This window comes from Diadema setosum, chromosome 8 (genome assembly GCF_964275005.1).
Source record: "Diadema setosum chromosome 8, eeDiaSeto1, whole genome shotgun sequence".
Classification (NCBI taxonomy): domain Eukaryota; kingdom Metazoa; phylum Echinodermata; class Echinoidea; order Diadematoida; family Diadematidae; genus Diadema; species Diadema setosum.
The window spans coordinates 15,933,755-15,961,140 of record NC_092692.1 but is presented as its reverse complement, the minus strand read 5'-3'; the positions used below and the strand labels follow the sequence as shown (position 1 = coordinate 15,961,140).

Genomic DNA, 27,386 nt, shown 5'->3' with positions numbered 1-27,386 from the left:
TATAGTTTTACAGTGATGTACAACTGTATTGTAGACCATCTCACGGTTGAGAAAATTTTATGCAGCTTTTTTTTTTTTATAGATTATACATTGTAGATCATCATAGTTTTACAGTGATGTACAACTGTATTGTAGACCATCTCACGGTTGAGAAAATTTTATGCAGCTTTTTTTCTATAGATTATACATTGTAGATCGCAAGGATCATCCATGACAATCCCAAGGCTTTTTTAATATGCCAAGGATGTCTTGGATGCACATGGTTGGTTTGCTTTAGAACAACTAATGAATGAAACAGATTGATATGGCAATGGAGTGTTGGCACAAAAAAAGCAAGTGAATAATAGATTCCTCACATGTCATACAAATGAGAGGCTTTCAAAATCCTGAAACAGTCTAAAACAAGTACATACAGTGCACTCTTAACATTTTGTGGCAAAAGAATATTTTCATCTTGAGAAAAGAAAGTTGAAATGCACCATTTTTCCAAATGGGATTTCATTTCTTACAGAATGTTATAAATCCAATTCATCTACCAAAGCAGCAAGTGGTGTAATGCACAAAAGATGCAGTTTTAATTGCAAGTTGTAGTAACTACTGTACAATGTGACTGTCATCAATCTGCCATTTCCAAGGTACGGGAAGCCTTCATACATGTACAAACCTATACTGTGTAGGTGACTGACAAAACAGACCTGTACAACGCAGATCAGAACAGAGGCTAGGGCAACAATGTTTGCTTTTGTTTTTGCCTTTTGTTTTTCTCCAATTATGCGAAGAATGCTGACTCCCCTTGGAAGTGTACATTGCAATGGTACTTCTCTTTTATTACATACTTCTGATTCCATTTGTGTACTTTTGCATGTTTAACACAGTTCTATATAAAATTTGTTTTAATGCTAAATTTCATGTATAATGTGAACTTAATTTGATTACTGGTATACAATTTAGATCATTGTGAATGCACAGTCTACTGGCTGCCGAGTACACAAGTCCCTGGCCTTCTGTGAAGTTCATTATTTTTTAATAACAAAGAGGGTTTTTTTTTTTCTCCTGAAACAGAATAAGACTGATTTCAATTTGACATAGACCTTTCATTTTCTAATAAAACATCCTAAAAGGGCCTCACAACTCTGGACAAGCATAAACATCACCAGCTCTGTGTCTGTTTTCCAAATATTGATCTAGAGCCCTTCAGCTGTGATTGTTTGGGTGAACAAGGGTTAACCCATCAGAATCATTGCAAGATCATATATTAAAAATATATGCATCCTTGTGTAATTTGCTTTTGAACTTTGCTCACACACACACAGACACTTGCTTCAGTGCATACAATTTCAATTGACGAAAACAATCTTGCGTGTGTAGTCTCAGTTCCAGACATCCACACGCACATTTATACCAGAATGACTGAGATGGCGAGGTAGTCTCTCACAAGTCTTTATGCCTAAATTGACTCTGCATCTGTTTCTCTAAAGTCAGCGCCTGTGTACAGATACATTGTACCATGCTATTTTTACAACACAGCATTTAGTTCCATATCATTATACACGGTATGTAATCTGGGTCCCGTTGCATAAAACTTTTTTAGCAACCTTAAAAAATACAGGCTGGGATTTGCCCAACCTGAATTTTTTAAGGTTGCTAACCTAAGAATGTAAAATCTGTTGCATAAAAACTCTGGTTGGGAGCTTCCAACCGGAATTTTGTGATTTCAACCGGAAAAAAATCTGGTTGGAGTTTTATGCAACGGGCCCCTGGTAGGTGAAAAACAGGCTGGATGTAAGACTATGCAACATTCAGTGTCACTTAGTTCATAATATGCATATATTTATCTTCCCATGACATCATGCAGCATAAATTGGTATGAGGTTTTACAGAAATGAAATATTGTCTTTACAACTCTCTACCTTTAAGAGCTGCACTATTTTTCACACTTGTCTACGAATTAAAAGACATCACATGAGCACAATTTTAATGCACCAAAGCTGCTAATTTTAGAATCACTGTAGAGAACACATTATTCTTCAGGTAATCAATTACTGAAGTTGTATCAAGTTTGCCAAGAATAATTTTTTTTTAAGTTTTTTTTTTTCCATAAAAGCCCACAGACTTCGTCATGATGAAGATTTGTTCAACACTCAGGATCTCGTGACCTTTCACTGGGTTGTCGTCTCCTAATAAGATGGAAATGACATTTCAAATAATCCCCGCAAATTGGGACCCACAATTCCTAGAGGTAATTACACTTCCTCGCTGCCTGCTGTCCGCACCAAATGCTGAATCAAATGTCATGGGAAGTCGGAGGAATTGTGGGTAACGATAACCCTTACTCTGGTCCCTGACCACTGATGACAGGTGGATGCCCACAGATATAAAGGACGAGTGATTGCGATGTCGAGTTCTTGGGGGACGGCGTGCCCTTTGATTGTATGTGTTCAAGAGGCAGATAGAAAGAAGAACTGAAGAGAAAGTTTTAGCCTGTATGTGGACCTGAAATACTCACCGTGTAGGTGCAGCCCTCCAAGATGCCGATGCGAGATGAAAAGCTCTCATTCCTGGCCTCGATCTTGAGCGTCCTCTCCTTCATGTTCAGGTCATTCTTCTGGATGAAATACACAAACTCCACTCCTGCAATCTGGATGTGCAGCAAAAGCAGAAATAGTTGCAAAAAAAAAAAAAAAAAGAAGAAGAAGAAGAAGAAAAGAAATTAATTGATTCTTCACTGGCACTCATTCACAACATTTCATTAAATTCCAGTTTGAGAAATTTGAGCTTCAAAGTCCCATACTATTAGAGTCTCTGATGTTGTGTAAACATGAGGCTATGAAAACATTACTCTTGAAACTATGCTAAATTTGTGAAAATGAGAAATCAGTGAATTACCATATTAACCATAACTAGACAGGTTAGTGTTTTTAATGGAATAAAAGGTTTATTAGCATAGTGGCAATTATTCATAGCATTCTCCTCAAAACCTTTGTATGATAACGTCTTTTAAAATGTATCGGTATTTGAACAATTGTCACCACACAACTCACTCAGCAAAATTCTGAAATTTCTGAAATGTCCCAGATAACTGCAATCTACTCAAAGACAACACATGGCATACATGTGACGAGGAAGGACATTATCTTTGTTTTTATGTACACATGCGTGACATAGTGCTCCCATCAATCTGCACGCAACCCACTCACTAACCCGAGTCGGGTAGTCTCAGGGTTGTAATTATTTACTCAAAGCCTTAATGGTGTATAAAAACGACCGATAACAACTGAGAACAACAAAAGGACCTTACTAATTGTAGAGTTTGATGCCCCCAGTTGATACATTGACCTCAAGCTTTCAAATGTACATACTTCTATCTTATGCACGGCAGGGCCGCATTCTGTGTACTTCCTACTTGCCTGAAATGGCTACCATGTGTAGGGGCCCTGCACTTCAAATACGGAAGTGGATTAATTTCTACACTTGCCCAACAGTGAGTATTAGTTGCCCAACAGTGAGTATTACATGTAGTTGCCCATGACAAAAGGGCATATGGATTTGTATCACCCTGGAGAATAGTCTAGTGTACATATGAAGAGTTTGTTTGCAAAAACCGATAAGTCCATATTTGTCAAATGGAGATACAATGTATTTACGATTAAAGGTCAAGAAAAATAAGGAGAATAATAAGAAAATTTTTGCTTCTTTTGACGATAACTTTAAAAATGTACCTTTATATGTAATGACCAATATATCATTTAAAAGGTATTATTTTGTACTTGATGACAGAGACCGTACTTCAAAATCGTCAAAAATGGACTTATCGGTTTGTGCAAACAAATTCTTCATACACGTATGTACACACACTAAAATAAAACAATACTGCAAAAGATCTTGATAAACTTTTGGTTGTCCCCACCCATGCATTGATTCAGTATCTTTGGTCCAAGTGCCACACCAGATTACACTCTGTGTGTTGGTTTAATACTACCGCTTGATTGAGACTTGGCTTGAAAAAAAAGAACACAAAAAAAAAAAAAAAAAAAACATCCACTCACACACTTGATAAAAAAAAAATACAAACACACAAATATTTCTTGTATGCTAATGTACACTGTACATTGGAGACACCTGACTGAAGTGAAGGAGAGATGATCTACAGCAAAATGTGCACTATTAGATTAAAAATACTGTAAAATATAACAGCGTGCAGTAGGTTACATTTAATATTTCTCTTTCAATAACTGTAACATTATCTATGAATGTACTCTGTTTGAAACTTTGATGACTTGGCATATATTATGTGACTCACATGCTGTACCTTGCTATACGGACAAGTGAGTCAGCTGTGAGGTAAGATTTTATTTTACAGTATGAAACCCAGACAAACTTTGGGCAGAGTTGCTTGAACCCAGGACAATTCAAAGAAAAAAAAAAAAGAATGAGAGGGTCAAACTCCATGTTTCTTCGCAATAAGATTGGTGTCTTATCATCTCCACCATACACAAACTGTGTACCTATGGGAACAAAAGATATATCGATTTATCAAATCAGACTTTGATGATGTCTTGATTATTGGTGTGTTAAGAGCATTCCAGAGATGTCAGTGATCCTAGAAAAGTCTATACATAGCACTTAATTTTGTTTTTGATGATGTATTGTATTGTTGTATTTTCATAAACACCACATACTGAACATCACCAAGGTGGGGGGGGGGGGGGAAGGGGCTGGAGTGGTTTAATCCATCTGTTTGAATTAAGATAGTAGTGAGTAGTCTGCATATTATAATTTACAATGTGATATACAATGTATGAAGGAAAACTTAAAGTTTAATTTAAATATAGAATCATAGGGGTGCTATGAGAACATTGTACTTACAATGTACATGTATGTATGATCCAAACAGTTTTCATGATACACAATCCTGAGACAATGAACTGACATTTCTCCTGATTCTCTATCATAATTTCTTCTGATTTCTTCTGATTCTCTGTCTGGATTCCTTTAATACCATTTTCATTTAAGAAAAAGTTTCATGATATTGTGCATCTACATTGTACCAGGGAGGTTGTCTCTCTTCCACCTCCCTGATTGTACAGTTGCATGGTATACAAATACTGAATGGTCACGAGTGCAGTGGTGCACGATTTTGCATGAGGTGAAAAATACACTTTTGTACATCTGCTCTACTGTTAATTTGAACATTCTTTTTAGGTGATGTAAAAATATGTATTTGAATGCATGTGTGCATTTATTGTACATGCATGAGTCTACACAGTGGCGCATCCAGAGGGGGGTGCACTGGGCACACGCCCCCTCCTTATTTGTGTTAAAACAAAAGAAATAAGAAGAAAAAATGGGGGGCATGTGTGCCCCCCCCCCCTTTAATTTGGTAAAGGCGCCTTCCCTTTACAGAATTCCTGGATCCGCCCCTGCTACAATTGTACAGTTACAGAATACATGTGTACATTGTAGGTACACCTGTACACTGACGGACGTTGACACTTTTACCCTGATAAGATGACAAAATAATATCATGTACCCAGGACAGCTGACTCATTAGTTAGATACAATTGTAGTAAACATATAATAAAATGAATGTAGGGCTGTGTAAAGGTAGATCAGGAACTCCTTGTGTCTGTTTGCACAAAAGGTATGCACAATCTGGCACAGCACGTTGTGTGTAAACATCTCAAGAAACAGTTTATGGCATATAATCAAATCAAAATCAAAGGTAATGAACACTTTGAACCTTGCTACTGGTTATCTGTACATGTACATACATGTATGTACACAGGCAACTGAAGCTGCTTGATTAAGGAAGTTGAGTCCTGTAATCAATAGAGGAAAAAATATATGAAGATTATTAATTCATAACAACAACTTCCTCAGGGACGCTGTACCATTATTGATGATACAGTAGCCCCCTCTGAGCAAATGGGTTGGGATTTCTGTACACATCATGAAGGTACCTTTACAAGTTGTATGTAACCATCCCATCCCTCCCCCTAAAAAAAAAAAAGAAGGAGAAATAAAGAAATAAAAGAAATAACGATAATAATTTCCAGGCACACTAGGAAAGTAACATCATGGTGACAGCTACAGTTGTACTTGTATAGAAGATAGTGTGCATTGCAACTCAAACTTGTACGCTGTAGCAGCCTATATACACCAGGCCACTCCTGTAAAGCATGACCAAAGTTTGACAAAGAGAATTGAGCCAAACTCATTGCACTGCACACCACTGTACATCTACTTTACATGCATTGTGAGTATTAAACAGCTGATCATGAAAGGCGGTGACGCAAAAGCTTTATATCTCTGCCTGCCCGTCACACATGACTCTCTCATGCACAATAGTCAGATCTTGCATTGAGTTTATGGCTACTTCCTGTTTTGACAAGAATGTGAACGCTTAAAATACAATGTATAACACCAGACCACTATGACTGATAGCCTACTGCTTTCACACCTTTACAACATCATTTAAACACAAGACACAGTATCACACAGGCAATTTTAGCACTGATCACTCTCTTGAGCAGCAACTTTGACAAGATTACAAGATGTGTGTACATGTACCTCCGTGAAAATGTTAACGGGTGCTTTGGTGAACGTGATATCACAAGAAAATAGCAAATCAATGACAAAGTCAGAACCCAAATTTAACGAGCTGCACGGCATTATTTTGACATGGAGTTCTCACAATTTGTACATGGTACAGTAAAAACATATGCAGTGCTAAAATTCTATGACATCTTCTCACATCTCTGTACTGAATTCCCCGCTCCCCCACCGTTCAGGCAGTAGAAAAATCTACATGTATCTTGTACAGTTGTATTCATTGCAAACTCTATATGAAGAATCTTGAATATAATATATTTTCATCGTCTGAAGGCAAATGATTGATTTGCAGATAGAGGTCCAGAGGTGTGTTCAAACTTTGATTTGTTTGATCTGTGGTGCGCACTTTTTGTCTGAAAGACTTGACCTCAAAACATGATTGAGGATGGGGAGCTGGGTTTGACCCTACATTTACAGCTACTTCCATCCACGAACCTTGCACACACTTCATCTTTTACATTGCTCTGTGACTTTTCTTAGCATTACCACTTTAAAAAAAAAAAAATAATGATGAATTTTTAAGATTGAAAGAACATTGCCAGGTAAAAGGAGGAAACCCACCCCAGTGGGCGATATTTGATGTGTGGCAGAGCGAAAATGGCAAAGTGGGAACCTGCATTAGTGTAGAATACTGCAAATCTGATTTACTTCTTCACTGAAAACTGATGTACTGTACAAGTACACATGTACGTGATGGCTTTCTCCCAAGGGTGTAAACCACATTGTGTTTATTGTTACACAGGAGAGCAGTCATCCTGCACACCCACGGTCTCACACTCTACCAATCAAAGATGGCTTTCATTGGAGGGCATCAAACAATTTCACTGATTCCTCTCACTTTCTGGACTCCCGCATTTGTAACGCTCGGCTCGGTAAACACTCACCTGAACACGAAAAGGTTGAAAAGCGTGTCTATAAAAGGAGAGAATTCTAACTCACTTCTCTCTCCATCTCTCTCTTCTTCTTAAATGGATTTTTGCAGTGATGATGAACATCTACGTGCCAATTTACAGGTTGTGTTTGTAACACCCCCGGGAGGATTCTAACCATGCATCAAAGATGTAAGGAAGACAGCATTTCAAGAACCTCTGCACAGCCTTCAAAAGAATCCATATTTGGGCAGTAAATTCAATCTAGTGCCCTCCCATTATTTGAGTGAGTTTTCATGGTCACTGTTGCCATGTAGCATACAGTATGAAGGGAACACTGCACTTGACAACAACAACAGAAATGAAGTGAGGGAGGAGGTAAATATAGTGCCAAAATGCCCAGCGATCATGACAATGCTATGATGTTGTTGCATACAGTATGCATGCAGGGCCCAGAAAAAACCATTCATCACTACCATCTGAAAGTTGCAAAATATAGAGTATATTTTATGCTTTTATATGGGGATACTAACTCATTAGGTGATCCGAGTATCCTCTCGGATCACCTTCTGTATCTGTACGGATTCTTTGTTGGTTCGTTCTTATTTCTGGACAAAAGTTGTGTATCTACTTACTCAAAAAGTTCTCAGAGTATCAATTTCAAACTCATACCATATATGTATCATGTCCCAAAGACGACAAATTTTATGTATCACTGTGATCAGTCGACCGTGACGTCACTATGACGTCATTATATGAAAACACATTTTCATTCATATCTCATTAATGGAATGGAATTTTTCAATGAAATTTAGGTCATATACATTTCAAGTTATGGGCATTTTACTCATATTCTCAAAATTCATATTTTCTCTTCAAACGTGCGCGTATGCGCGCGTTAAAATATTTGTATGCTCAAATCGAGCTCAAATTTTTTTTGCACACGTTTCAGACCATTTGGAGCATTTTTTGAAAAATTGAAAAAATTGGACGGACGCGTACGCGCGCGCACATATACGCACGTACAGCTCATACGCAATAGAAATTCCCCGTTTTTTCACACTTATCGGATGCGTAAAATGTCAAGGAATATTTCTACCAAGTTTCAAGTCGATCCGACTCAATATGACGTCATACGGGCCCGTCAAAGTTGAAATTCCGCGCGCGCGTCAATGGCGATATAGAGTGCAACAATGCAAAAAAAACGCCAGTTTTAAATCCGATTTTACTCGTCAGGATGGACGGTGACCCCCCATTTTCTTTACATATTCTGAAAGCTGATGAGTTGTACATGTCATTTCATGGGTTGGCGATGCTGAAAAAATGATTAAAAGATATCAAATTTCTTAATAAATTTTAAAAAGTAAATTTTCAAAATGACGTCATCAAATTCCAAGTTCACTCAAGCGTATCTCACTTATTCTTTTGTTGAATTTCAATATAGTGTAGCTTATTTAATGGTCTTTCAGTCATATAATAACAACATTTTGATTGGATGACGGCATCACCTCGTAAAAAGGGATTAAAAGTAACATTGTCAAATTTGACCAGTTTACGTGTTATCTCTATGGGAGTGCAGTTTTTCTGGAAATGAAAACTGACATGACTATCTTTATCGAGCACTAGCTCACTTATGCTTCGGTGAATTTCTCCCATATTTTAGTATGTTGTACCTGAGACTTTGGGCTATCGTTAATGTACCCTTCATTTTTACATACGTTGTCGGCATCACGTCCAAAAACTTGGTTGAAATTAAAGCTTTTCTTCGATGTATTGAAATATTTCTTCCTTTCTGCAACTTTCTTTGCAATAACTCAAGAAAAACATACCCTATCACCGCCATATTTTGCACATGTTTAGTTCATGTCACGTCCATTATTTCATAAAATAACAACTACTTGATCACACACCATCTTGGGTATGTAAATTAGGGTCAAAGGTCATAAATGTTTCATCCTGTATCTTGGTGAATACATGTCCTATCTCTCCCATATTTTGCATACGTAAAGACCATGTTACAAGGATCATTTCACAAAATAACCATTTTTGGCTCAGATGCCATCTTGTCTGTGCAAAGTGGGGTCAAAGGTCATATGTACTTCTTCCTGTATCTTCGTTATGACGTGTTATCTCTATGGCAGGGAATTTTTCTAGATGTGAAAATTGACATGATTGTCTTTATTGACGACTAGCTCACTTACCCTTCGGTGAATTTCTTCCAGATTTTAGTATGTTGTAGCCAATTTAATACTCTTTAAGTTTTATTTTATCAAAGATTTAATCGGATGATGTCTTCACCTCGTGAAAATGGATATAATGTAACCTTGTCAAATTTAACCAGTTTACGTGTTATCTCTATGGGAGGGAATTTTTCTGGAAATGTAAATTGACATGGCGGTCTTTATCGAGCACTAGTTCACTTACTCTTCGGTGAATTTTTCCCAGATTTTAATATGTTGTAGCTGAGACTATGGGCTATCGTCATTGTTCGCTCCAATTTTTCATACCACGCCGAGATCACGTCAAAAAACTTGGTTGAAATCAAACTTATCTTCGATGTATTGAGATATTTCTTTCTTTCTACAACTTTCTTTGCAATAACTCAAGAAAAACAGCCCCTATCACGCCCATATTTTGCACATGTTTAGTTCATGTCACGTACATTATTTCATAAAATAACAACTACTTGATCAGACACCATCTTGGGTATGTAAATTAGGGTCAAAGGTCATAAATGTTTCAACCTGTATCTTGGTGAATACATGTCCTATCTTTCCCATATTTTGCACACGTAAAGACCATGTTACAAGAATCATTTCACAAAATAACCACTTTTTGCTCAGATGCCATCTTGGCTGTGCAAAGTTGGGTCAATGGTCAAAATACTTCATTCTGTATCTTCGTTATAGTGTATACAGAATTTGGTACCAAAGATGGCAGACCTGACTCTCTTTTCTAAATGAGAATCCAAACATCACACGGCCAATGTCTCTAAACACAGATGAAACGTATATGGTCATGTCTATTGCGATCAGGACTCGAATCATTGATTAAAAAAAAATCGGATCACCTAATTTGTCAGTCTTGACAAATTCCAAGTCTAGTGTTAAACTTCCCGTTGTCACAAAAAGTTCTTTCTCCTCAAATGTTGTGTAGAGGTTAGCTCAGAAAGTCCTCTTCCTATCAATGTCAAACTTATACCATACATGTATCATGTCCCAAGGACGACAGATCTAATAAAATCATAGTGATTAGTCGACCATGACGTCACTATGACGTCATCATATGAAAACACATTGTCATTCATATCTCATTAATGGAATAGAAGTTTTCAATGAAATTTACGTCACATATAGTTCAAGTCAAGCTGATTCTACCCATATTCTCAAAATTCATCTATACCCTTAAAACATGCGCGTACGAGCGCGTTGAAATATTTACATGCTCCAATCGAGCTCAAATTCTTTTTGCACACGTTTCAGACCATTTGGAGCATTTTTTGAAAAATTGAAAAAATCGGACGGACGCGTACGCGCGCGCACATATACGCACGCACAGCTCATATGCAATGAAAATTTCCCGTTTTTTCACTTTGATCGGATGTCTGAAATGTCAAGGAATATTTCTACCAAGTTTCAAGTCAATCCCACTCAAAATGACGTCATACGGGTCCATCAAAGTTTAAATTCCGCGCGCGCGTCAATGGCGATATACAGTGCAACAATGCCAAAAAACTGCCAATTTTAAATCCGATTTTACTCGTCAGGATGGACGGTGACCCCCCATTTTCTTTACATATTCTGAAAGCTGATGAGTTGTACATGTCATTTCATGGGTTGGCGATGCTGAAAAAATGATTAAAAGATATCAAATTTCTTAATAAAGTAAAAAAAGTAAATTTTCAAAATGACGTCATCAAATTTCAAGTTCATTCAAGCATATCTCACTTTTTCTTTTGTTGATTTTCGTCCAAATTTCAATATGTTGTAGCTTATTAAATGGTCTTTCAGATATATAATAACAACAATTTGATTGGATGACGGCATCACCTCGTAAAAAGGGATTAAAAGTAACATTGTTAAATTTGACCAGTTTACGTGTTATCTCTATGGGAGTGCAGTTTTTCTGGAAATGAAAACTGACATGACTATCTTTATCGAGCACTAGCTCACTTATGCTTCGGTGAATTTCTCCCATATTTTAGTATGTTGTAGCTGAGACTTTGGGCTATCGTAACTGTGCCCTTCGTTTTTTTTCATACGGAGTCGGCATCATGCCCAAAAACTTGGTTGAAATTAAAGCTTATCTTCCATGTATTTTCATATTCCTTTCTTTCTGCAACTTTCTTTGCAATAACTCAAGAAAAACAAGCTCTATCAGCCCAATATTTTGCACATGTTTAGTTTATGTCACGTACATTATTTCATAAAATAACAACTACTTGATCGGGCACCTTCTTGGGTATGTAAATTAGGGTCAAAGGTCAAAAATGTTTCATCCTGTATCTTGGTGAATACATGTCTTATCTTTCCCATATTTTGCATACGTAAAGACCATGTTACAAGAATCATTTCACAAAATAACCACTTTTTGCTAAGACGCCATCTTGTCTGTGCAAAGTAGGGTCAAAGGTCATATGTACTTCTTTCTTTATCTTCATTATGACGTGTTATCTCTATGGGAGGGAATTTTTCTAGATGTGAAAATTGACATGATTGTCTTTATCGACGACTAGCTCAATTACCCTTCGGTGAATTTCTTCCAGATTTTAGTATGTTGTAGCCAATGTAATACTCTTTAAGTTTTGTTAATCAAAGTTTTAATCGGATGATGTCTTCACCACGTGAAAATGGATATAATGTAACCTTGTCACATTTAACCAGTTTACGTGTTATCTCTATGGGAGGGAATTTTTCTGGAAATGAAAATTGACATGACGGTCTTTATCGAACACTAGCTCACTTACTCTTCTGTGAATTTCTCCCAGATTTTAATATGTTGTAGCTCAGACTTTGGGCTATCGTGACTATACCCTCCATTTTTTCATACGGCGCCGATATCACGTCAAAAAACTTGGTTGAAATTATCCTTATCTTCGATGTATTGAGATATTTCTTTCTTTCTGCAACTTTCTTTGCAATAAGTCAAGAAAACCAGCCCCTATCACGCCCATATTTTGCACATGTTTAGTTCATGTCACGTACATTATTTCATAAAATAACAACTACTTGATCAGACACCATCTTGGGTATGTAAATTAGGGTCAAAGGTCATAAATGTTTCAACCTGTATCTTGGTGAATACATGTCCTATCTTTCCCATATTTTCCACACGCAAAGACCATGTCACAAGAATCATTTCACAAAATAACCACTTTTTGCTCAGATGCCATCTTGGCTGTGCAAAGTTGGGTCAATGGTCAAATATACTTCATTCTGTATCTTCGTTATAGTGTATACCGAATTTGGTACCAAAGATGGCAGACCTGACTCTCTTTTCTAAATGGGAAATCAAACATCACACGGCCAATGTCTCTAAACACAGATGAAACCTATATGGTCATGCCTATTGCGATCAGGACTCGAATCATCGATTAAAACAAATCGGATCACCTAATTTGTCAGTCTTGACAAATTCCAAGTCTAGTGTTAAACTTCCCGTTGTCACAAAAAAGTTCTTTCTCCTCAAATGTTGTGTAGAGGTTAGCTCAGAAAGTCCTCATCCTATCAATGTCAAAATTATACCATATATGTATCATGTCACAAAGACGACAGATCTAATAAAATCAAAGTGATCAGTCGACCGTGACGTCACTATGACGTCATTATATGAAAACACATTGTCATTCATATCTCATTAATGGAATGGAATTTTTCTATGAACTTGACCTCACATATAGTTCGAATCAAGTTGATTCTACTCATGTTCTCAAAATTCATCTGTACTCTTAAAACGTGCGCGTACGCGGGCGTTGAAATATTTGTATGCTCCAATCGAGCTGAAATTTTTTTTGCACACGTTTCAGACCATTTGGAGCATTTTTTAAAATATTGAAAAAATCGGACGGACGCGTACGCGCGCGCGCATATACGCACGCACAGCTCATATGCAATATAAATTTCCCGTTCTTACACTCAGATCGGATGTCTGAAATATCAAGGAATATTTCGACCAAGTTTCAAATCAATCCGACTCAATATGACGTCATACGGGCCCGTCAAAGTTGAAATTCCGCGTGCGCGACAATGGCGATATACAGTGCAACTATGCCAAAAAACCGCCAGTTTTAAATCCGATTTTACTCGTCAGGATGGACGGTGACCCCCCATTTTCTTTACATATTCTGAAAGCTGATGAGTTGTACATGTCATTTCATGGGGTGGCAATGCTGAAAAAATGATTAAAAGATATCAAATTTCTTAATGAAAAAAAAGAGTAAATTTTCAAAATGACGTCATCAAATTTCAAGGTCACTCGAGCGTATCTCACTTATCCTTTGCCGATTTTGGCCCGGATTTCAGTATGTTGTAGCTTATTAAATAGTCTTTCATAAATACAATAACTCAGTTTTGCTTGGATGACGTTATCACCTCGTAAAAATGGATTGAACGTAACCTTGTCAAATTTGGCCAGTTTACGTGTTATCTCTATGGGAGTGCAGTTTTTCTAGAAATGAAAACTGACATGGCTATCTTTATCGAGCACTAGCTCACTTATGCTTCGGTGAATTTCTTCTAGATTTTAATATGTTGTAGCTGAGACTTTGAGCTATCGGTAATGTTCCCTTCGTTTTTTTATACGACGTCGAGATCACGTCCAAAAACTTGGTTGAAATTTAAGCTTATCTTCGATGTATTGAAATATTTCTTTCTTTCTGCAACTTTCTTTGCAAAAACTCAAGAAAAACATACCCTATCACCATCATATTTTGCACATATTTAGTTCATGTCACGTACATTTTTTCACAAAATAACAACTACTTGATCTTACACCATCTTCGGTATGTAAATTAGGGTCAAAGGTCATAAATATTTCATCCTGTATCTTAGTAAATACATGTCCTATCTTTCCCATATTTTGCACACGTAAAGCCCATGTTACAAGGATCATTTCACAAAAAAAAAAAAACACTTTTTGCTCAGATGCCATCTTTGGTGTGCAAAATGGGGTCAAAGGTCAAATATACTTCATTCTGTATCTTCGTTAGTGCATACGGAATTCGGTACCAAAGATGGCAGGTCAGACTCCCTTTTCTCAATGAGACTCCAAACATCACATGGCCAATGTCCCCTCAACACAGATGAAACCTGTATGGTCATGCCTATTGGGATCGGGACTCAAATTTTTGATTTCCAAATAGATCGGATCACCTAATTTGTCAGTATTGACAAATTCCAAGTCTAGTTGACATTGAATCACTCGACAATCCTATTTGTGCTGCATTCCAAAACTACTGTACTAAACACATGACCATACAGTACTGTATGACATTCACTGCCCAACGTTTACAGAGTGTTAGCCTTTCTTAAAGACTCTCTTTCTCTGTAACAGTGCCACAAGAGGTAAGGAGCGAGAGGTGTGAATAAATGAAAGGGCTTCTGAAGGCCCATCAATTATTTATTATTTTTTTTTACTGTAATAAAATGCTTTTTGAGTTACGGGAGTTTGTTACAAGTACTTGGCAGCAAAGATCTCAACTGATGAGCAGAGCTGTGTTTAAAGGGACTGTACAGTACTGGTTGAGGTGGGGATTCATGTTTTGAACATTCCTAAGTGAGATAATGAAAAGCCTCTTATGAAATATGAAAGAGCGTGTAATTTTAGGAAGGATTCAACGTTTATTTGATGAAAATTGGTTTTCAAATGGCTGAGATATCCAAAAAAGTGCTAATAATAAAAGGCGACATGCCACAACTTTATTAGGATCTCTTTGTTTCACCTTGTTTTTGGATATCTCAGCCATTTCAAACCCGAATTTCATCAAATAAACTTTTGATACCCCTTAGAACTGCATGCTCTTTGACATCTCATAGAGTGGTTTCTGAATATCTCGCAAAAAGTTAAAAGCTAAATCCTCACCTCGACCAGAACTGTACACACCCTTTAACAGAAGCTCATAAAAACTTTACATCTGCACATGTGGCCTTTGGGCAAATCTCGCAATTTCACAGATCAAAGTGACAAACAGCAATGAAAGGACTTTTGGAGATCCAACAAAAGTTTTTTTTTTTTTTTTTTTTTTTTTTTTTTTTTTTTTTTTTTTTTTTTTTTTTACTCTACACCTTTCAGTTATGGAAGTTTGCTACTTAGCATTCGGCAACAAAAATCAAATATATACCAGCAAGCAGAGCTGTGTTTACAAGATGCTCATGTTTTTTGCACATTTTGCACTGATCACCCATGGGCAAATCTAGTGATTTCACAGCACGAAGTGACTAAACTGTATCATACAGGGATTTGATTACAAATTCAATAGAAGTGATGCGGTGTACTGGTTCAGGCTTTCTCCCATATCATGAATGATAATCACACTCATAGTCTCAACGGCCCTCGTGCTTATGCACGTGGCTTGATTATATTGTCTTTGCACAAGACTGACAAGACATTTCAAAACAAGACATTTCCAACCATTCTTTTTTTCTGTACTTGTCTTTAAATTACAAATTACAAAATTGTATTATTGTTCAAAATTTGTTTTTCATTGCATTGTTGTATCATGTATGTGTATTCAAAGGTTCTATCATACAATGTATGTGTTGGAAATGAAATAACATGAAACAAAACAAGACTGTCAGAGTAACAGTTAAATCAGCATGAAAGCCTTTGAAAAAGACTAGCACAGTGTGTGTGTGTGTGTGTGTGTGTGTGTGTGTGTGTGTGTGCGTGTGCATGTGCAGAGAGACTTCAGACATTGACTCCTTAGCAATCTTTCTCATTTGGAAAAAAAAAAAATGTGCTTTTTCACTTTACAGTGAATTTTCAAAGTGTGTTTATTCGTGGACCTAGGTGATTATTCAAATCAAATCTCCCCTTATTGCTTTACCTTCCATTTGCCTCATCTGCAATTCTTTCCTTTTAAATACTTTAAAGGAGTAAATCCCTCTTCGGAGGAGGCCTGGCTGTGAATGCTTTGTGACTTTAGAAAGACCTGGGAGAGTGGGGATACCATGGAGTGGGACGGCCGGCCTAGCTCAATAGATTTGAGAATCCTCATAGCGAATTGTGTATAGTTTTATCAGTGATCTCTAGTATCAAAAAGTACAGACACAGCAGAAGAATATTGAGAGGGATCTACCGTGTCCCATGAGTGTACGCTTTGACGCATATATTTGCTGATGGGTGCTAATCGTACTTTTCGAATGTCCCCCTGTGGGCAGCAAATGAATACATTGATTCAATTGTGCCACCAATGTCTCCCCATGCTACCGAGTCTCATTAATAGTTGTGTGTTTGTTTATATGCAAAATTTACCAGAAAGAATATTCCAAACTTCAAAGAATCACACAAAACAAACAGGCAAATTTAATAGATAAAAAAGAATATGGAATAAAACAAAAACAGAGTATATTTCACTATCATTCATTTATCCAGCTTCTCTTGATGCGAGACGGTAGGCCTACTCATTAACCGTCCATATTTACCACTTGAATGCCTGAAGGCTCCACAGAGCATCACTTTCAGTACCTAAGATCATTCCTTGTAATGTTGCACTGGACCCATAGGACAGTACTGTTCAGATGGCACATACTCTTTGTACAAAACATGCAACATCCACTAATAAAAAAGAGAGAAAGAAAGAAAGAAAGGAAGAAAGAAAAAGAAGCTCAGAAATCATACAAACCTTCTTGAGCAGATACGGTGCGTCTGGGTTGAGCTTGCAGCGCCTCTCGACGACATGGATGGCGCCATCATCGCTCTTGTACTCAGACATGATCTCGCTCCCAACAAAGATTGGGATCATCTTGCAGGTGGGGAACCTCCGGTCATAGGCCTGCATGAGTTCATGAGATGTGAAAGAGACTGGTAAGTTGTGCTTTATCTTTGGAGTCATAAGGGAATATATTCACTACATTTTTGTTTTGGGGTTTGTTTGTTAGTTTTTTGTTTTTTCTTCAAATGATTGCACAAAATGGAGAACTTTTATACATAAGATTTCATGCTGAATTTTGATTAAATTTCCATCATATTTCACTTTTAACAATTCAAACTACCGAGTGCCATAATCAGGCATCCTTTTGTAAAACAAATATGCACATTTGACTGCTTCTGTTCTGCTGAAACTGTAGACTGAAATTCAAATCCATGAAATACAGGCTGCTAAATATCTCTTGGTAGAACCTTGACAACAAACAATTACAGTGTACTGTAATGCACAAAATTTTAACGGCATGACATTTTTGCAAATTGGAGCTTACAGCCTTTTTTGCAGCATGAAATTTTCACCAACTGCCACTAGCATTTAATGCATTATACAGTAGTATATACAAGAACTTTCGTATGCATTGTAATTTCACGAATCCTGGCTCTCATGAAATTTTGGAAATCAAAATGGCAACTAATATTTCTGGTTTTACAATAAATCAAATCAACTCTCATAATGATTTTGACTAGTTTTATGGCACATCAAATGGAGCACCACACTCCTGTTTACTTTTGTGAATACAACCATCACACAATTTGTTACACATTGTATGCAATACATACTTCACCAGCAATCCCTCTTCTCTGTTTGACAGCTGGAATATACTACATCACTATACAATACTGGAAGTAATTAAAGCAATCAAATGACTGTTCTCTACTTGATGTGCTAAAACCTAAACATTGTACATCCTTTGGATAGGACTACAGACAAACTACTCTATGGCGGTGCAAATGATCAGCCAGCACTTTGGCAGTTCAGCCTTACAATTCTCCCAGTACCGGTCTCGCACAATGTACAATGTACAATATGTACATGATACAAAGTGAATGACTACAATGTACAGTGTAACTTGGAATAATTCAAATTTATTGTAAGAATCTCGTACTGTTGTACTTTCCAGACAAAGAATAATTCATGCCACTATTGTAATCCTGAAGATTTTGTTGAAAAGAGACCAAAAAAAAAAAAAGAGAGGAAAGATTCTACGTCATTGTACATTGTACATGTGCTACATGTACAACCGAGTATGCCACAAACCATAGCCACGGAACATTTCTTTTGTGTTTGCAAGATTTCATACTCCTTGTTGCAGTGAGGCTTTTTGTAAATTTGTTACATTGTATGTTGCGATAAAAATCTGCACCACTATTGTACGAAATCTCATCCAGGATAGTCAAACCATTCTCTGCAGCTACAATGACCGACTAGAGCCTAACATGAATTTCTTTTTGAGAACCTCCTCAAGACACGACGATGATGCTTTGCGACAACTGTACAGTGTGTACAATCCACGGCTGCTTCCTCACCGAGGTCAATGACCTCCTTTGACATGTAATTCAAAGAGAGTCCTCTCTGAAAAGAATTTCTCATCATTATGACCTTTACAAAAGGAGTCTCCATGCCTTCCACTATCCTCTGCCATCTAGGGTTATATGATGTCTCAAACACAGGTATGTACAGGTATTGTATACTGCTGTGCATACAGTGTAGTTTACCTGTGTGTTCACTGTGTTCTAGCCATCTGAGAGCAACTTCTACAAGTTGCATTGTATGCAGTATATACTGTACAGTACATTGCACCTTCAGCATTTGAGAAGTCACTGAACACTAAATACCGTAACTACATACTCGAAAGGTCAAATTCTATGAAAGTTCGATCGTATTTAATAATAGTTGGAAATTCTTATCTACAGTGTTCTTAGTTATCATGAATGAGAAATACATGTACATACCTAGGATTTTGTAACATACTGTATCATATAAAGCATGACTTTCAATGAAAAATTCCTGACTGTACGAACACTTTCTGCTATAATGTACAATGAACTGAAGTGTATACCGGTAAATAGAGCCTACTGTAAACATGAGTTGCATCGTTCAACTACATTGTACTCTCCCTTCTTTGGAAAAATAGCCAACGATCAATATGGTACACGCCCCAGCCTGCATGCTGCTGATTCAAACCAAGCACATGGGGTCTGGCAACGCCTCCCTATTGTTGTCCTGCGTCAGGACGCGGAGCAGACAGAAGCATCACAGTGACGGAGCGAGGCAGATACACAAGGGAGGTCCAGATAATGGCTGTAGTAATCAATACATATTGACAGAGCCAAATGGCCTGAGGATGTCTCCATCTGAACTAGTCTCTGTCCATTTTCAGGTTGTTGTTTGTTTTTTTCTTCATTAGTCTTTTTTTTTAAACAATTCAATTTGTCTATTTGTATTGGCTTTCTGTACAATACCTTCCATCATAATAATTTTGTAGGTTTTTTTCTTTACTTTTTTTTTGGGGGGGGGGCATGCATGAACAAATGGTAAGTACATTTTTTCCCCTTTTTCTCCCACTCTCTACATCTTCTCTAGATACAGACATGGTATTCATCGTCTGCTGGACTCTTTATGTGGAAAATACAGCACGGCATTTACACATCAGCAGGGCTTTAAAGATGAGTACACCACAACAGTGGATTGTGCTGTACTTCAGCTCAATAATATTGTCACATTATTCATTGACAGAGGTGATCTAGACTGTCTACGATACACTGGTGAGTCAACATTTTTACAAATGAATGGACAACTGCCCATCAAAAATATGTGAGGCTCTCAGCCAAATATTCAGTACTCATTCTGCCAACTACTGTACAGGAGAAACATCTCGTAGAGGCTTCCTAGTGAGTACATCCATATGTAAAACCTCTCTGAGGTACCACAAGTTCTTCTTCAGTTAATACTCAGATCATAACATTTCCAATCTGACAAAACATGATAATCTGGACTTTGGATCTGCAGGGGTTACATAACCCGTAGTACAATTGTATGAAAGCTCCCTATGGAAGTGAACCTCGATCTACACATTATGCATGCTGTACACAGCTTGCTGAGCACCCAAACCATTACAATGTACCATACGTGTACAGCTATAATTTCAAACTGTGTTCACCAACCAAAGGGGATGAGGAGCAAAAGTTTTCCAAGTATACAGTATACAAACTGTATTTCTTGCTTGAATTCGTTCTGTCTGTATTTATGAATATTCAATGGGAGAGGATCATCATACTATAAAACTGTACTTTGGCACCTCATACATGTACACAATCATTTCATTGCAATGCATTTTCATGTCAGACGAACACAAACACACACACACACACACACACACACTAATTAACATTTCCTAGATTTGTGTACACGCTGAAGTTGATTTCATCTGACAAGCTGTTTCTGCCACCCTATCCATCCCCCCATCCCCCCCCCCCCCACGATGATGACGTACAGACTACAGGTGTTACATATTACACTACTCGCCAACAAACTTGCCCACTTCCTCCCTCCCTGATGGCCTATTTTTAGGGCATATAGTGTGAGTAAGTGGCAATTAACATCCCACGCCGTTTCCACGGCAACTAAGAAAGAACTCAGCCAAATGAGCTCATATCCCACTCACGTCCCTTTCAAAACCCAGCCCCACACCTGTCCATGAAGCCAGATCAAAGCCTTCATTGCCATATCAACGTCAAGCAAACTGCAAAATAGCAAAACATAGTCATCATGAGGTACATTGTAAGCACAAATGTTGGGAAATGAGAGGGTAGTGGGGGAGATCACAGAGAATCAATGAATGATCATGACAATTTAAACACTTTCAACATATGTACTTGAATCATCTCCGTACGGGTTTCCTATTAAATGCCAATAAGCCAGTTCGGGGTTCCACTCTGAGCATGAGCAGAAAAAGGTCATTTGTACCAGCAGAGCATGTTGGTTTTTAAATTCACTGAGATAAGCATCTGTGATGCAATGATTATTCAAGTAACCCTTGTATTAAAGTGGTGCTTGCCATCACATCCACCTGGCAGCAAAAGCAGTATTTGGCAATATCAATAGAAGAAGATTGTCATTACATTCAATGCAAAATAAATGGATGTTTTCCGAAGTGTCAGTGATTGATGGATCATTCTGATCACCTGGTCTATGCGAGTACATCCTTTGTTTGAACATGACTGATGAATTCCATGAATAATTGTTACGTAGGGCAAGCTAATGCATTCTGTTGCTTGAAGACTAGTGGAGTGCCTAATCAACTGAGAAAGAAGAAAGGTCATTTGTACCCATCTGTACATGAGCTAACCCCGAACTGGCTTATTATCACAAGCTACATCCTGTAAAGTTGACATGCACATGGTACATGGTGTACCATACTATGTGTACACTGTATGTACTGTACTGCTTCCATCCAGGATGGTACTAATATCTCTATCTCGGACGTCTTGTGTCCAATCTAGTATTAAAGGACAAGTTCACCTTCATTAACATAAGGATTCAGAAAATGCAGCAATATTAGTAGAACACATCAGTGAAAGTTTGAGGAAAATTGGACAATCGATGCAAAAGTTATGAATTTTTAAAACTTTTATGTAGGAACCGCTGGATGAGGAGACTACTAAGGCTCGTGATGTCATATGAGTACAACAGTATAAAGAAAATGTAAAGAAAATTCAACATATTTTCACTTTTTTCGCATAATAAAAGAGCTCTTCACTTGCCTCTTTCTAAAGACAATGGGAATAATATCACCCATAACATACATGTCAGTAACAAGTCAAGGGAATGTGCACTTTTTTCAAAAGATGAAATTTTGTGAAATTCTCTAATATATTTTCCTTATATTGTTGTACGCATGTGACATCATACAAGTACATGTACACTCAAGGAGGTACTAGGCGAGCTCGCCTAGTACCTCCTTGGTACACTGCAGTAATCTTCTCATCCAGCAGTGACTGCACAAAAACTTCAAATATTCATAACTTTTGAACAGATTGTCCGATTTTCCTCAAACTTTCAATGATGTGTTCTACTAATATTGCTACATTCTCTCAATCCTTATGTTAATGAAGGTGAACTTGTCCTTTAATATCAACTTGCATATATATACATCGTATATATACATCTTTAATGTAAAAATCATAACTCTACTGATTGTGACATACAGTGTACAAGTACAAATTTATGTAAATTGGTTTGACCATTATAAAGTGCTTTGGTCAGTACATGTACACTGCAGTAATCTTCTCATCCAGCAGTGACTGCACAAAAACTTCAAATATTCATAACTTTTGAACAGATTGTCCGATTTTCCTCAAACTTTCAATGATGTGTTCTACTAATATTGCTACATTCTCTCAATCCTTATGTTAATGAAGGTGAACTTGTCCTTTAATATCAACTTGCATACATACATCGTATATATACATCTTTAATGTAAAAATCATAACTCTACTGATTGTGACATACAGTGTACAAGTACAAATTTATGTAAATTGGTTTGACCATTATAAAGTGCTTTGGTCAGCCCAATACCATCGTCACTTCTAGATATTGCTACATGATGTACAAAATGTACACTTTGCAGTGGGAATCATAACGGCTGGAGGATACATAATTCTGGATTTCGAACACACTTTACACATTACTACTGCACAACAGTACAATAACCCATGTACATTATACAACAATGTTGTGAAGCTGATAGTCACCTTCTGAATAAAGATTCACCAGGAAACAGTTTGTTTTTGTTTTTGGATATTTTTCCCTGATGCATACAAACACCAATTCCAAGAGAAAGTTGCCCACAAGGACAGTCATGACGGAAGCAGGATATGGGTGTATACAGCTCTGTGAAAATCTGAGTAACATTATTATTATCTGAGTTTAAATGTTTTTTGTTGTTGTTGTTGTTTTGTTTTGTTTTTAAGAACCTCATTCAGAATGGGTAAAGATCAGCAGAACTGTGATTAGAAAGCGAATACATGTCAAAATATTGATATTCCTTTTGCAACATAGACCAATACACAACTTGCATCCGTAGGATGTATTCACATGAAGGAAGTTCAGTATGGTAGTGTGTGATTCATGTCGAAAACTTACACATTACAGAAGGCACCAACTTCTCAACTCAAAATCTTTCTCTTTCCTTCATATTTTCAGACTTTCTTTCCTCCCAACTTTTATTTCCTTTTCATTATTTTCTTTTTATCTGTTGTTTCCTTGCTTCCATAGATCTTTCCCTTCATCTACATTTGCTCTTAGTTTCTTTCCTCTCCGATATTTTTTCTTCTCAAGTCCTCCTATCAATAAGTATCTCTTTTCTGTCCTTTTAGTACAGTACAATTTTTCCTTTCTTTTTGAATCCATCTGTCTCTTCTTTCTTTACTTCCTACAATGTATTTTTGTTTTCTTTTCATCTTAAGGCTATTTTCTCCTGAAAATCTGGTTATTTTCCTTTTTTTTGTCTTTTTGGTGCCATATTTTTGTATTCACAATGTATCATCTCTTCCCACTTTTCCTGTCTTTTCTCTGCATCCATTTCCCCAGACTGATCCCTCCTCTTTTTCGTCTCTCTTCTCTCTCATGTCTCCCCTCGCTCTCTCTCTCTTTAATTTCCAATCTACCAAATTCCAAAATGCACCACGGTGTATTTTCCGAGATCAACATGAACTCACATCTTTTATTCGTATTTCATTCAAAACACACACACACACACACACATGCAACACAGAACAACAAACCTTAATCAACCACTTTGTTAACAACCAATACCACAAAGTCTTGCAGAAAAGGAAAATAGGAAAACAAGTACTGGTATGTCTTTTTAAAGATAGTGTAGAAAAACTCGCTGTGATCGCTATGGGGTCGTTACATTGTGATCCGACGATTGACTGTATTGCGTGCTGCCGTCAGAAAGTGTACCATTGACTTTTACTTGAAAATTCATCGTTTTGAGGATTTTAAGTGACAACAAGCCCAGAGAGAGAGGGAGAGATGGAAAAAGCTTTTCGCATAGCATTATTGCTGCCCAGTATTGTAACTTGTAACGTATGTAAGCTACAGACCAAATTTTGTGCCTCAATATAATACTGGAATTCAGGCACCCTGGCCCGGTGCGAAACTGCACTAGCGCCAAGAAGGTGTTTACTTTACAATTCATCATGCAAGGGTAGGGCTCATCATGCAAGGGTAGGGCCCATTAGAAGTCAGACCTCGGCGCTCAATGACAATGGAGTAGAGTTTCTAACGCCTAACGGTTAGATCTTTCTAGTAGGTCACCTACACCATAGTAAATTACTCCCGCCTCAGTCAGCTCAGTCAGTAGACTCTCTAACCTTTTAGTCTTTACTACTGTAGAAAACCTACTCTGGTCTGTGCCTTTTGTGGGTCTTTGAAGTTTGATACATACCGCTTAGGGTCTAAATAACACGTATTTAGTAGCAACGGTACTCCATATCAAAATGCCGGTAGAGATGGGAATGGGTGTGTAAACACATCGATCGAATGCAGTGACAGTGTGTCATCCCGGTAGTATACAGTAGTCAGTACAGTCACTAATGCAGGCCGGAGGAAAATCATACACGGCACCGATTTCTGAAATCACTTTCTGACTTACCTTCATGACCAATTCGAAGGGAAACTGGTACACCCTGACGGGTGATTGATACGTCTGCACCATCTCCTCTGACTGAGTGTCAACTCTGCCACGGTAACATGAGCGGAAAATAACAAATGAATTTTAAACAACTAAATGTATGTTGCGTGCTGGCTGAAGTCCGTACGACTGCTTGCCACTCGCGATCCACGGCCGTCTGAACCCTAACTTAGCACTACAATACGCTCACGGTCGTACGGTTACGGTGTCCAACAACGTTGCGCTGTAGCCGCCGGGCAAATAAAGGGCTCGAACTCGTCTGTGCAGTAGCTATAGCTCGGCCACTGAGTCTTTACTACAGTAAAATAGTGACGATATCCCTCTATTAGACACGAACTTGAAGTCACTGATTCACACTTCTTCCTCTTGACGACGACTGGTAGCTGCGACTCACCGGTTGATGATCACGATGATCCTTCCACCGTTTGGTCGATCGCGCTATGCATGCAGACATGCATGCTATTTATGAGCCGTGCGTAGCAGCACACCGTATATATCCGACCGGTGTGTTTTTTGTTTGTTTTGTTTTGCGTTATTATTTTCCCACGTATAATCGCGAATACAAAATGTCATACGAAACAATTGAGACGAAGAGCCCCACCTACGTTAGATGCATTATAAAATTTTTCTACCGTTGTCTTTGTTGGGCAAGTTGTTTTTAACTACCGTATAACGTACTCGGTATCTATGCTTTGCAGACCTGTAAAGAGTGCAGTTGACATGATATCACCAAGTCCTATATAGCGATCAGTGGCATCATGTTCAATGTTTTGATAAGGGTCATTACCTTTTGCCCTTTGCACAAAATGATTATCATATCATGTCATTCATATTACATCAACACTCAACAATACTATAAAAGATGGACAGAAATTCACCAGATGAGGGCAAAATTCATCAAATATCCAGAAGCTGCATTAAAAAAAAAAATAATAATAATAAATCTCTACTGCTCCATTGCTTGATACAGCATTCTCTATTGGTCTGAAAATAATCTCTTTCTGCTGTCCACTCATCACATTCACCATGCAGTAGGATCTTTATAATCATTAATTAATCATCAACACCACCACACCTCATTATCATCATCATCTTGTTACGACCAAAATCACTCTGAGAATGATCGCACAAAAGAAACAATCAACTAATGTTCAGGCGGTTTATTAACAGTGATATTGTGGGTACAGACTCGTAATCGGCTTTCACATCAGTACAATAATGATCAATAGAAACAATTACAAATCGGTTATAGAATCACTTACATATTATGTTATCAAGTAGTCCTTTGAAAATGTTCAGATACGATGTTCGATGCACCGATGAATGATCCTTGACGCACCGATGAATGATTCCTCCGACGTAACTCCAAAGGCACAGGTTGCAGTAATCCACAGTATAAATCCGGGGTAAAATCCACGATAGATGTCCAAGGTATAATGTTCACAGCGAAACGTGTAAAATGCAGACGTTATGACGACCACGTCCAGTTGATGCGTTGAATGATGATTCACTTAATAATGTCCAGCGAGGAATCCAGCCCGTCACAGCTTTGCCGTAATAATGTCCGTTGACACTAAAATATGGAGTCTATCTCCAACGTAGGCAAATTAATTCTCTGCAGGCAAAATGTCTCCCAGGCCTTATCTCCACAAACACAGTTTGTATAGCAGGTCAGCAGGTAACACAGGACTGACTATAACAAGTCGCTTCAGAGCCAGAAGTGACGTAACTCTCAGAGCAGAGGTGTTGGGTACTCTGCCTACCTCAGAAATTCTCTGGCTTATATACTATCCATTCACCCCTTTCTAGTACATTCTGTAATTTTCTCCAACCTGGGGCCACATACCTGAACATACTAGCAAGTCCAAATTCCAGGAATCCTGGATGACTCACTGTAACTATGTGCATAACATCATTGCCAAAATTAACTACCAATCACATTGGGCTACAGGGACAGTGCCTCTCTCATCCAAATATGTAAGCACTTCCCAGAATTTTCTGGAATGGGTTAAATCATTCTAGATTGAGTGAGCTATAATGTATTTCCTGTCACATGCATACATGCACTGTAGCTACATTGTATACCACATAGAAAATTCTCCACTGATTTGGTCAACCTGTATGTACTATACCTATATCATATGGAATGTTCTCCATTAATCTGGTCACCCTGTGTACATACACATTAAACAACCATGCATACAGCCTTGATACATGTACATAACTACTTGTGTGTACATTTGTGACAATCTATATTTATCATCACAGTGATCTACTAGAA

The 27,386-nt window shown here is 37.7% G+C and overlaps 1 protein-coding gene across 1 annotated transcript in view; it reads right to left on the bottom strand.

Moving 5' to 3' along the window:
- The window catches only part of LOC140231396 (SEC14-like protein 1), a 62,022-nt gene extending 36,893 nt beyond the window's left edge, over positions 1–25,129 (bottom strand). The window contains exons 1-3 of the mRNA XM_072311522.1: positions 25,067–25,129; positions 17,323–17,472; positions 2,507–2,638 (exon numbers count right to left, since the gene is read on the bottom strand). Of these exons, the coding sequence (XP_072167623.1) occupies positions 2,507–2,638; positions 17,323–17,472; positions 25,067–25,129 (345 nt within the window). The remainder of the gene's footprint in view (positions 1–2,506; positions 2,639–17,322; positions 17,473–25,066) is intronic.
- Between the last annotated feature and the right edge of the window lie 2,257 nt (positions 25,130–27,386).